At 44.4% G+C, this 12944-nt stretch overlaps 1 protein-coding gene across 1 annotated transcript in view; it reads right to left on the reverse strand.

Annotated features, from left to right (window-relative positions):
* The window catches only part of LOC310800169 (dynein axonemal heavy chain 5-like), a gene marked incomplete at both ends in the record, with an annotated part of 678223 nt that overhangs the window by 174018 nt on the left and 491261 nt on the right, over nucleotides 1-12944 (reverse strand). Inside the window, 4 exons of the mRNA XM_083662754.1 lie at nucleotides 1399-1575; nucleotides 2962-3203; nucleotides 7846-7992; nucleotides 9793-9946. Of these exons, the coding sequence (XP_083518880.1) occupies nucleotides 1399-1575; nucleotides 2962-3203; nucleotides 7846-7992; nucleotides 9793-9946 (720 nt within the window). The remainder of the gene's footprint in view (nucleotides 1-1398; nucleotides 1576-2961; nucleotides 3204-7845; nucleotides 7993-9792; nucleotides 9947-12944) is intronic.

Genomic DNA, 12944 nt, shown 5'->3' on the forward strand with positions numbered 1-12944 from the left:
AGGGAACTGGTTCTTAATTTAGATTATTTTTCAAGTTATTTAATTTCACGTTCTTGGATGCAAAGAGACATTTAATGTAGGCCCGCCAGTGTCTTTCTTTAGGCTTAATTAAACGGGAATATGACACTGTTCCGTTCACAAAATATGTGAAGATTTCATCCACTATAATAAAATACAAATATTTGCTGGACGATTGGATAATAGCTTTTGTTTTTTGTATTTTATTGTTTAATCTTAATGGGACTGCAAACCCGAACCAAATTAATTAATTAATCAGGAGCGGTGTGCAGCTCGCTCCCTTTGCACTGCAAGCGCAGACCGCAGTGAATGGTTAGATCATTATTTTGAAATAAATGCCAACTAAAATGATTTAAAATAAAGATTTTGTTTGCTAAAAATATACAATAATATGTTATGAATTTAAAGGTCCCATTCCGTGCAAAAGCTGTTTTTACTTCTAAATGCATATATGCTGTTGTCATCCCTCCCTGTAATGAGTGCTCAGAACCTCAGAACTGCCAGAGTTGGATTTGTCCCTATCCAGCTCTCTCCTGCGGTCTCCTTCAAGCCACGCCCCCTTACACTCTGTTCCCACAGAGGGATAGGTGTTACGTCACAACGCGACTTTAGCATACTGCGCGCGATCTCTCTCACACAAACTACCTGCGTCATTTTGTCTATTGTTTGCCATAGCAAGCTGTTTCAGCGCGAGATTCATCATGACCTGTTGGTCTGTGCTAACCATTTCAGCCCAGAATGTTTCAACAATCTGGAGCAGTACAATCAAGGTTTAGCCACAAAATTAACACTTCTAGCTGGAGCGACGCCAACTGTACGTGATCCAGCAACTGCGGAGGTGCATTCGGTAAGTCTAGGCATTTTGAGATGTCCTGTTTAGTGTAGCAACCGTTAAGTTAGCGATAGCTCATTGCTAACGTTAGTTGTGGACACAACCTAGCGTGCTGGTCCATGGACACTAATCTGATTGGCCGCTGGGAGCCTGGGGCGGGCTCTCCCTCAGCGGCCAATGGGAACTGTTAGTTCTGAATATATTATAGAAACAGACCATTCCTGGGAAGCGACAAGATGAGGAAGTGACAACTCCGTTAGAACGAACTTTGGTTGCTATATTTTCGACAAATTAATCCAGAATCATGTTTTATGGACCAGAGACACACGTTTTTAAGAGGTTACAGCTGCACGAATTGGGACCTTTAAGGAATGATTACATCTATTTTCTTTCAATACATTTTGACTGGGCCGGTAAATATTCTATAAGGCCGGAATTCTGGAATGTTGCCGGCTCCATTGGCCGTTTAGAAAAAAGCCTAACAGAATCCCTGGTGTCCAGTAATGTGAGCGGTGGATGAGTATCCGGAGCAGTGGCAGCCTGCTTACCTTCGGGGGTATGAGCCCCTGCAGCATGTTGATGCACTGCATGATGACGAACGCCTCCAGCAGCTCCATCTTAAACTCCAGCGTCTGGACACTGAAGCGGTAGAGCTCAGGGAAGGAGGAGGAGAAGAGTTCCCTGAGCAGCTCTCCCTCCTGGGGGGAGCGATTCTTCAACCAGCCCTGAGACAGCAGCACATCACAGTAGTTTAGCCCCCAATCTAACTGAGTTTAAATAACACTGTCATTTATTTCAATACATTTGCCTCCTCTCTACTATCTACATTCAACCAATAGTGTGTGTTAATGCCAAAATAATTTATGTGTGCCTGTGGTCGATGCAGCTAAGAATTATACATAGATTGCAAATATCACCCAGCCTTCGTCATAAAATGAATGCTAGCCTGTCTCCCCTCTGCCTTAAGTGTAAGATAGAGGTGGGAGATTACTCTCACTGCATATGGTCATGTCCTAAGATAGAACGATACTGGTCAGACATAGTGCAGCAGTTGAGTGTCATTTTTGGTGTGGAGTTAGACCCAGACCCTGTCAGCCTTATTCTTGGCCTTCCCCATAAGAAACTCGTTTATAAACATCACAAACGTCTATTTAATTTATTAACTTTTGCTGGTAGAAAAAATATTCTTTTATTTTGGATTAAAGACAAACCTCCAACAAAGAGGAACTGGCACCAGATAATTATGCAGCTTATGCCTCTGGAGTTCATGACATGTATGCTGCACTCAACAACCTTTGTCTTTTATAAAGTGTGGGAGCCTTATTTGAAATATATTGACCCTAACCTAGCAGAGACGCTGACCATAGGATACCTCAGCCGAAGTGATATTGCCACCTGATTATTACCTTTTTGCCTTGTACATCTAATTTAATTTAATTTATTTTATTGTATTCTCATTCATTTGTCCATCCTTTCCTTTACTGTTGTCCACATCTATGTTTTTGCTAACTTGTGACGTGTCTGAGCTGCCCTGTCTTTTTTGTTTTTTTTTGTCGTTGTCTTGTCTTGTAAAATTAAAAAATTGAATAAAAATATTATTGAAAAAAAAAAACATTATGCTACCATCATCACGTATAGTACATTTCTTCACTGTTTGTTTTTATATTGGATTTGAGTGCTTCTTGTATTTTAAATAAATATTTGTATTGTATGGAAAAAAGAAAAGAAAAAAAAAGAACCAATAGTGTGTGTGTGCACGTGTGCGTGTGTGTGTACGCGCGCGTGTGTGTTTTTGTGTGTGTGTGTGTCATGTATTTGAATTGGCGAATGTGTGTGTCAGCAAAACTGTAGCCCTGTAGTTTGCTTTTTGGGGGGAAACATCTGCAGCAGAGAGGGGGATTCAGCATAACATACCATAAGCACTACCAACCATAGTGTAAATACATATTATTTATCATACCATGCCATAAGCATGACCATAGTGTAAATAAATATTATTTATCATACCATGCCATAAGCATGACCATAGTGTAAATATTATTCAGCATACCATACCATAAAGCACTACCATATTGTAATTAAATGGCCAGTTTCTCATTTAGCTCCTTCACCTCCAGGATGGGGCTCCAGTTGAGCACAGAGGAGCTCATGAACACCATGCCGTTGCGTGAGACGGTGGCGGGCGAGGCGTTGTCGATGTTGTGCGGCTCGAACACCACCTTACAGTTGGGCGCCATGGAGATACGATCACCGTTGGCCAGGGTCAGGGTTTTGTTGTCGTCCAGAACCGAGTTCAGGTTCTCGATCCAGATGGCATCGACCGGCCCGTCCAGGACAATCCAGATGTGCTCCCCTGAAAGAGAAAGACACCACTCCTGTTTGTTTTTGCATAGCGTTTGAAACGATGGATGCCATAGCGATTCTACCCCAATTGGTTTCTTGGTTTCTTGGTTTAATGGTGCGTTCCTTTATCGCAAAATAACTGGGATGTGGAGGCTAAATGACATCACATCATCGTTTTGTTAGCGTTCCATTTGCGGAAAAGTTGAGCTGGGAAGTTCACTGTTCATTGGTCAGATCCAGTCACTAGCCAGGCTAGCCATTGTTAGCAATAACAGTTGATAACATGGCATTTTGCTGCATTTTGCGCATACAAACACTGCAGCCTCATGTCCACACGGATAGATGTTATGCAGTGCTGTGTGTACAGCTGATTTAATGAGACGCAAACAAAACAGAAGTGCTAAACAACATTACTACGATTATAACTACTGTTGTTGCGCGGAGCAGCCATCTTGGATTTTTGAGGTCGGGGCTGCTGAGGCTCCTACGAGTTTGGAATGGGAAATACCAGCTGTGATGACGTCACCGTCCCAGCTCATGACCTTTGAAGTCGTAAGATTACCAGTTCCCAGTTATAAAGGAATGCACGATCAGGCCTCTGAAACAGCAATTAGCACCCAGACACTAAAACTGTCACTGGTAGGGATGTCACAATATATCGTCCCACAATATATCGCGATATCAAAACGTGACACAATATGTATCGTTGAGATGAAATCTCATATCGTGAGAAAAAGAAGCTGAACATGGTGGCACTGATCTGCATCTGATTGCATGCTCGCTCTCCTTTTCATTGCTTTGTTTGAACAGACGAGGGACGTCACAGACACACGGAGGATGAAAATGGTGAAATGACTCAAATTAGCGTGGAGGATGCCCCCTCGACTTACAAATCGATCGCAAAAAAATATTGTTAAAATATCGTATTGTATCGTTATCGTGAACCCAATATCGTGTATCGTATCGTGAACTGAGTGTATCGTGACACCCCTAGTCACTGGAAATGATGGAGAGCGTGACAAGTGGACTGCTGCGATAGGGGATGTAAATCACTGTGCCCAACAATGCAATGCAAAAGTAGACTGACTGCAAAATGAAAATAACTTCATGAATTGTAAATGAATGACATTTAACCCATTGGGGGGGGGACTGAAATTCACCGCAACAAATTCTAAAGTAAAACGTTTGAGGGGGGTACAGTGGTGCAGTGGTAAGCGCTGTCGCCTCACAGCTCGAAGGTCCTGGGTTTGATTCCCACCTGGGACGCTGTGAACGCTGAAGGAATGCGTGTCCGTCCGCATGTCCTCGAGTGCCCACCGCCCGGGTGGGGTCGTCAAAAGGGCCTTTCTGTGTGGAGTTTGCATGTTCTCCCCGTGCCTCCCGGGGGCTTCCTTCATATAGGAACCCCCTTCACCAAAACATGCAATATCCTGGTTGCTAATGTGGTTCCTCCTCTGGTCGTTAAGGGCGCCTGTTCAGAGGGAGGGGAACTGGTTGGAATAGCATGAACCTCCAACGTGCTATGTCCTACCGGTGAAGCTTCCCCTGTCAGGTGAAAAGAAGCGGCTGGCTAACTGCCCATGTCTCAGAGGAAGCATGGAGCCAGTTTCGGCTCTCCCCAGATCGGCAGAGGGTGGAGCAGCAACCAGGATAAATTAATTAATTAGCACTAATGGGGGATACAAATGGGATAAAAAATCGTGAAAAAAATGTAATAAAATAAATAAAGTAAAACGTTTGATGAGGACAACAACATCATAAGTTCAACTGTGTAAATTGGCATGTGCCACCAAAGATAAAAACATAGATCCAAATTCATAAATGAATAGCAACATGGTCTTCCCCCGCTGTCATGCAGAACCCTGTAGCTGCCATCATGCATAATGAATATGGGTTCATGCTGCTTAAATTGAGATCAATACGAATTACATTAATACCAATATGCAAGCCTAGCCCAAAGCAGACGTTTAAAGTCGTTCTGTGTTCACCGACCTGAATCTTAGGATCCTAAACCTGAACAAACCAGAGCGCTCATATGTTAGCTATAACTCAAACCCCCACCTCAAAACACACCAAGCTGTTGGTCCTTCTTTGAACTATGAATGGATATCCCAAGATAGTTATCTGTAAAGTAATAATGTAGGTTATTCTACATAGGGAATGCAAAGAGGGAAAAAAGGCCTTATCAGCGTTAATGATGAATCATTCGAGAAATAATTTCCTTAAGCACCCAGCTTGAGGGCTTTACATCTCTTAAGCCGTTTTCCCACATGCGTACCGGAAAATTACCTGTAAGTCAATATCGGACATTTCCCTGAATTTCCCTTCACACCTTAGCATGTGGGAATCTAGTCGTCAAATAGCCGGTATGTTGGGGGGCGGGGGGGCTTATTTGGGGGGTCGGCAAAACTTGCCACACAATAAATCACACTCGTTTGACAAGAGCAGCGTCAAGCCAGCGTAATAAACACAGCCGATTTCCCCCCTCCCCTCTGAGAGGCCAGTCCTTCACTCAGTCCTCCGTACTTCGCAGCAGCCTGACACAGGACAGACACAGCGAGAATGGCAGAGGCTTGCAAGGCAAGCTGCCCAATGCTTGTATGTATGTAGAGAAAGCAAATGCACGAAGCGAAATGTGGAAGTAGTTTGCTTTGATGTGCGCGAATGATTAGATGATGCACTTTGAAGAAGTTGGGATCCGTGTCTGAGAGAAATAGTTGCTGGTTCGATGTTTATCCGTTCACCTGCGTCGCGTTGAAGCACTTTTTACAGACTGGCTTTGTTTGATGTGTCCGGGGTTGCCTTCAGAAATCAGCAAACTGACATACTGCTCTTATTAGGCTATCACAAGATCATTTCGCCAGTTTGCTTTAATGTGCGCGAATGATTAGATTATGCCCGCTGGAACATTAAGCAACGTGTGTAGGCTACACCTCGCCCATGATTGCTGTCGCGGAAAATGACTGGACCCGTTTCCACTTGCGTCCCCTTAAGAGCATACCGCTCTTCTGACTGGCTCGAAACTGGTGAAATGTCGGCGATGACGGGGTCGCGCTTATACCGGCACAACGACTTTCTCACATGCAGGCATTAGACCACGTTCCGGTCATTTAGCGGTACAAAGCGCATGTGGGAAAACGGCTTTAGATGAGGACACAACATGCACACAGAGAAGATGCTGATCTAAGAGCACGCTCCCTGTAAAGAAACTATAAAGAATAAACAAAGAAAGTGAAGTAGTAAATGGGCCACTTAAAGTGATAATACGGAAGATTTCAGTTTTCTTGTCTCTGACAACACCTACTGTATGGCCATGAGCAGTAATTGTAAATGAGCCTGCCTGTCAACTTTTATTAACGGACACATAGTCCATAGAAAACACACATACAACAATTAAAACTAAGAAAACGCGCAAAAGCACAATAAAACTATAACATGCACTTATACCAAAATGTCCACTGCTATCTCACAGTACTAAGACCAGGATCAGCCAGCAACATAATGACTTTCTGAGAAACATTCAGTCGACAATTTTTACATCAGATTTCTCAAGAGCGCAGGTTTTCCTGAAAATGTTTTCTTTATTTCCTCTTTGGTACTTGGGGCATTTCGGATCACACACAAAATCACGGTGCAATACTTTTATTTTGAAAGTTGTTAACAGGAAGTTTCTGTTTTATTCTGGCTGAAAAACATGTTTGATATAATCGTTGTGGCTACGACTGGCGTCGGGAGGCAGTATTCACCTTATGTTCAGACCTTACAGTGGGCCAAATTCTTCCGGGTCCGTCTAACACTTCCGGCGGTCACGGCGCCAAATATGAAAGAACGTCATGAAGAAGAGAGTTGTTTTTGGAGCGGACAGCGCAGGGTGTAAAACAAAAACGTAGCCTACTACTTTGAGCTCGGTACACAGCAAGCAAGCGGAGTATCCACTGTTAGCCAGGTCAGATAACGTTATCGTCGACAATGACGAGCACTTTCTTGTAAAACATACCTGGACTCCAACAAAGAAAGCTTCAGATAGTTTTCTCTCCTCCGAGGCAGCGCGAGCCATTAACGTCAATAAAGACCCGCAGACGTTAATGTAATTCCCTGGAATGCGAGACTTAATGAGCCAGTTACATGGCGTTGCATTCTTAGACATTGCCGTTTGCTTTTATTTGGTATGTTACATACAATTGGCTAAATTATTAGTTAATTCAGAGTTAGATGATATTGGAGCAGCGCAGCCATTTTTTATTTTATTTTATTATTATTTTTAGCCGGAAGTCGTAGGACGGCCACAGAACCGGGTCAAATGGGCGTGGCTACATAAGGTGAATACACTTGACGATTAGAATCTGTACCTCAGTATATACATTAACAGATTTTGGTGCCGACTGGCACAACGGCCCACAACAACTGCAGAATCGAGTAAACAAAGACAGACTGTGCCCAAGTGGAAATCCTGTGTAAAATCGGGGGGGAAATATCGTATAGTGTAACCTCTGCATTAGTGTATAGTGTAAAGCGTATTTATATATCGATTATCATGATTAATATTTGATTAATTGTGTAGCCCTATCTTTTCATTTGCATTTGTTCACAACATTCAGCATTACACTTGCTGATCCTCTCTCTCTGAGGGTCTCATTAAACTGAGCTCTGACCTTTCTTGGCTCTCAGTGTTTTCCTCCAGAGGGTAGAGAAGATGCCATCAGTCCAGTCGTTTGTGGCCACGTCCAGTCGACCGAACATCTGGGGTGCTGTGATGGCCTTGGGGTTCATGCGCATCTCCCTGTGGGGCTGACCACAGTCTGGAAGAGCATCATGGTGACAGATACATTACAGATACATTCATCTCCCTGTGGGGCTGACCACAGTCTGGAAGAGGAGCATCATGGTGACAGATACATTACAGATACATTCATCTCTCTGTGGGGCTGACCACAGTCTGGAAGAGCATCATGGTGACAGATACATTACAGATACATTCATCTCCCTGTGGGGCTGACCACAGTCTGGAAGAGGAGCATCATGGTGACAGATACATTACAGATACATTCATCTCTCTGTGGGGCTGACCACAGTCTGGAAGAGCATCATGGTGACAGATACATTACAGATACATTCATCTCCCTGTGGGGCTGACCACAGTCTGGAAGAGCATCATGGTGACAGATACATTCAAGATACATTCATCTCCCTGTGGGGCTGACCACAGTCTGGAAGAGCATCATGGTGACAGATACATTACAGATACATTCATCTCCCTGTGGGGCTGACCACAGTCTGGAAGAGCATCATGGTGACAGATACATTCAAGATACATTCATCTCCCTGTGGGGCTGACCACAGTCTGGAAGAGCATCATGGTGACAGATACATTACAGATACATTCATCTCCCTGTGGGGCTGACCACAGTCTGGAAGAGCATCATGGTGACAGATACATTACAGATACATTCATCTCCCTGTGGGGCTGACCACAGTCTGGAAGAGCATCATGGTGACAGATACATTACAGATACATTCATCTCCCTGTGGGGCTGACCACAGTCTGGAAGAGGCATCATGGTGACAGATACATTACAGATACATTCATCTCCCTGTGGGGCTGACCACAGTCTGGAAGAGCATCATGGTGACAGATACATTACAGATACATTCATCTCCCTGTGGGGCTGACCACAGTCTGGAAGAGGCATCATGGTGACAGATACATTACAGATACATTCATCTCCCTGTGGGGCTGACCACAGTCTGGAAGAGCATCATGGTGACAGATACATTACAGATACATTCATCTCCCTGTGGGGCTGACCACAGTCTGGAAGAGCATCATGGTGACAGATACATTACAGTTTCATGTGTCTAATATGGGTTTAATGATTAAACCCATGCATTTTGCAACAGTGTTGGGGGCAACTCATTACAAAAGTAAGATATTACATGTAATATATTACTTTTAGCAGTAACTCAGTAATATAACTTATTACCAATAGGATTTCAATTATATTATACCAATTACTTTGTCAAGTAATTTATTTAAAGCCCATATTTAAATAAAGATACAATCATTTCCTAATCAAATTGTCTGTTTTCATGCAAATAACTGACGACAATAACAAAGGAAAAGGATAACATTTAGAATTGTTTGACGGTTTACACTGACTTCAAGACAGTTTGAATTATTTTTCGGGATGGTTCCCGTGCGGTGATGTCATTCTGCTACTGCTGTTGTTTTGGTGAAAGTCATGCAAAAGTAGTGTAATAAGTAACGAGTTACTCTACACAGAAAGTAATATTGTAAAGTAAGTTATTACTTTCAAATGAAAGTAACTAGTAATATGTAGTATATTGCATTTGCCCAACACTGATTTGCAAGCAACAACTAACATACTGAATGCACTAAGACACACATACACAAACAAATCTAAATATGTACTAGACTGACTTGTGAGGTGAAGAGGTGAACTTAAACCTTATCAAGGGATATAAGCTGCTCTCTCTCTCTCTCTCTCACACACTCACTCTCTCTCTCACACACACACACACACTCTCTCTCTCTCTCTCTCTCTCTCTCTCTCTCTCACACACACACACTCCTAGTGTACCTGTCATGGCTCTCATCAGTGTGTGAATGCAGGTGGTCTTCCCGGCCCCGCTGGGCCCCAGGGCCATCATGCCGTGTCGGACCCTCTGAGTCTCAAACAGCTGGATGACCTTCAGCTTCCAGGGAGGGTGGCTGATCAGACCTGCCTCCTCCACCTGGACAGACACACACACACATGCAGACAGGTATGCAGGTACATACAGTGTAGAGATGGAAAGCTCCTCACACTCTGCCTTTAGAACAATGGGCATCTTCAGCTGTGGACCTGGCTGTCATGGAGATGTTGGTGCTGTGGACCTGGCTGTCATGGAGATGTTGGTGCTGTGGACCTGGCTGTCATGGAGATGTTGGTGCTGTGGACCTGGCTGTCATGGAGATGTTGGTGCTGTGGACCTGGCTGTCATGGAGATGTTGGTGCTGTGGACCTGGCTGTCATGGAGATGTTGGTGCTGTGGACCTGGCTGTCATGGAGATGTTGGTGCTGTGGACCTGGCTGTCATGGAGATGTTGGTGCTGTGGACCTGGCTGTCATGGAGATGTTGGTGCTGTGGACCTGGCTGTCATGGAGATGTTGGTGCTGTGGACCTGGCTGTCATGGAGATGTTGGTGCTGTGGACCTGGCTGTCATGGAGATGTTGGTGCTGTGGACCTGGCTGTCATGGAGATGTTGGTGCTGTGGACCTGCCTGTCATGGAGATGTTGGTGCTGTGGACCTGGCTGTCATGGAGATGTTGGTGCTGTGGACCTGGCTGTCATGGAGATGTTGGTGCTGTGGACCTGGCTGTCATGGAGATGTTCAGCTGTGGACCTGGCTGTCATGGAGATGTTGGTGCTGTGGACCTGGCTGTCATGGAGATGTTGGTGCTGTGGACCTGGCTGTCATGGAGATGTTGGTGCTGTGGACCTGGCTGTCATGGAGATGTTGGTGCTGTGGACCTGGCTGTCATGGAGATGTTGGTGCTGTGGACCTGGCTGTCATGGAGATGTTGGTGCTGTGGACCTGGCTGTCATGGAGATGTTGGTGCTGTGGACCTGGCTGTCATGGAGATGTTGGTGCTGTGGACCTGGCTGTCATGGAGATGTTGGTGCTGTGGACCTGGCTGTCATGGAGATGTTGGTGGCTGTGGACCTGGCTGTCATGGAGATGTTGGTGCTGTGGACCTGGCTGTCATGGAGATGTTGGTGCTGTGGACCTGGCTGTCATGGAGATGTTGGTGCTGTGGACCTGGCTGTCATGGAGATGTTGGTGGCTGTGGACCTGGCTGTCATGGAGATGTTGGTGGCTGTGGACCTGGCTGTCATGGAGATGTTGGTGCTGTGGACCTGGCTGTCATGGAGATGTTGGTGGCCCGTATGCATCATGGTGCTAAAGCAGAACATATGACAGCAGGAATGCTTTGTTGAAGCCATGCATGGGGACATGGACATATCCATGATGGCTAGGTTACGTCTGTCTTTTCTTTGCTGAGTGGTGGAGACTGTAATGTTCTAATCATATCTGTGTGTGTGTGGGGGGGGGGGGGGTCGTGCGTGGAGGGGGGTTATTTATTTATTTTATTTATTTATTGTATTAGTTTATTTGGCAGGGACATATACAAAAAACATTAAACCCCTATAGGGGAAGAGATGCTTTGCAACAGATTTAGCCAGAGGCTACTTTCCATCTGGAGTCCCTGGGCAGGTGGATACAAAGGCCATTCAGAGTAAAAAAAAAAAAAAACACAATAAAATACATAAAGTGTAAAAAAACAGGGAAAGGGCACAGGTTAGTATGAGATAGATAATAGTATAAAAAAATCAAATACATACATGCAAACATCTATATAGAAGCCAAGAATAAAACACCACCCACACACACACACACACACACACACACACACACACACACACACACAGACACAGACACAGACACACACACACACACACACACACACACACACACACACACACACACACACACACACACAGACACACAGACACACACACACACACACACACACACACACACACACACACACACACACACACACACACACACACACACACACACACACACACACACACCTATTCCACTCCTTTATGGCTTTGAAGGAGAAAGCAGTCTGGGCGAATACTGACTTTCTCTGAGGAACATTACCTTATTTTCTGAGTGAATCCGTTGTGTAGGTGTAATGTATTGGTTTTTGTAGATGTTTGTGGCTTATATGTTTTATTTTGTGTGTTGTTGTTTTTTTGTATGTTGGAGAAAAAAACATTACGAATAAAAAATTGATCACCAAAAAAGAGTTCACCAAAATGGCAAATGTCTAGTAAGCACCAACATCAGGCTGTCGGCGAGAACAGTATGTCTTGCAATATTCATTCAGCAGTGGTGGTGGACTACTACACTCAGTGAACCAATCAATAATATTTTCATTCAATTTCCTGTAAAACAGCCTCTCCTTCTTGCAGGCCGACTCCCGGGCGCACTTAGGTGGTGCAGGTTCAGAACAAATAGTTCTGACATCTCATTACAGAGGAAAACATGAAATAGGGCAGCTTGTCCAGCCTGAGGCTAGAACAGAGAGAGAACGTAGAAGCAGAATGTGGCAGTATATTGTTGGGGTTAAGAGGTTATCACAGGTGTGTTGGAGAAAGCGAAACAGGAGAAATAGGGGTAAAAAAAAAAAAAGTAGCCCAATATTTCAACGAGAAGACAAGTGGTGGCATGACAAGCGAGGCAATAGACTCTTTTCACGAGGGCCATTTTGTGTCCAAAGGGCAGGGTAAACACAGGTGCAAGCAAAACACTAATGAGGGTTCAACTTCTAAGAGGCCCCTTACACCTGGCGCTAACATGCGTTTTCTGTGATCAGATTGCAATCAGATTGTATTTGATCACTTCAGCCTGATTCCATTTACACCTGGCGTTAACATGCATTTTCTGCAATCTGATTGCAATCAGATTGCAGAAATGGGTGTCCTCTCAATCCGCATAAAGTTGCTGTATCCAGATTGAGAGGACACGTTGCATTTACACTTGTGTTCAATGTGTACACACAATGCATCCCTGACCACCTCCGGAGGTGGTTTGGCCGATCAGATTGCAATCCTTCTTCAATGCGATTTGGGGGTGTTTACACCTGGCATTTCAAGTGATAAAACACAATCTGA

This window comes from Poromitra crassiceps (assembly GCF_964638095.1).
Source record: "Poromitra crassiceps genome assembly, chromosome: 29".
Taxonomy (NCBI): domain Eukaryota; kingdom Metazoa; phylum Chordata; class Actinopteri; order Beryciformes; family Melamphaidae; genus Poromitra; species Poromitra crassiceps.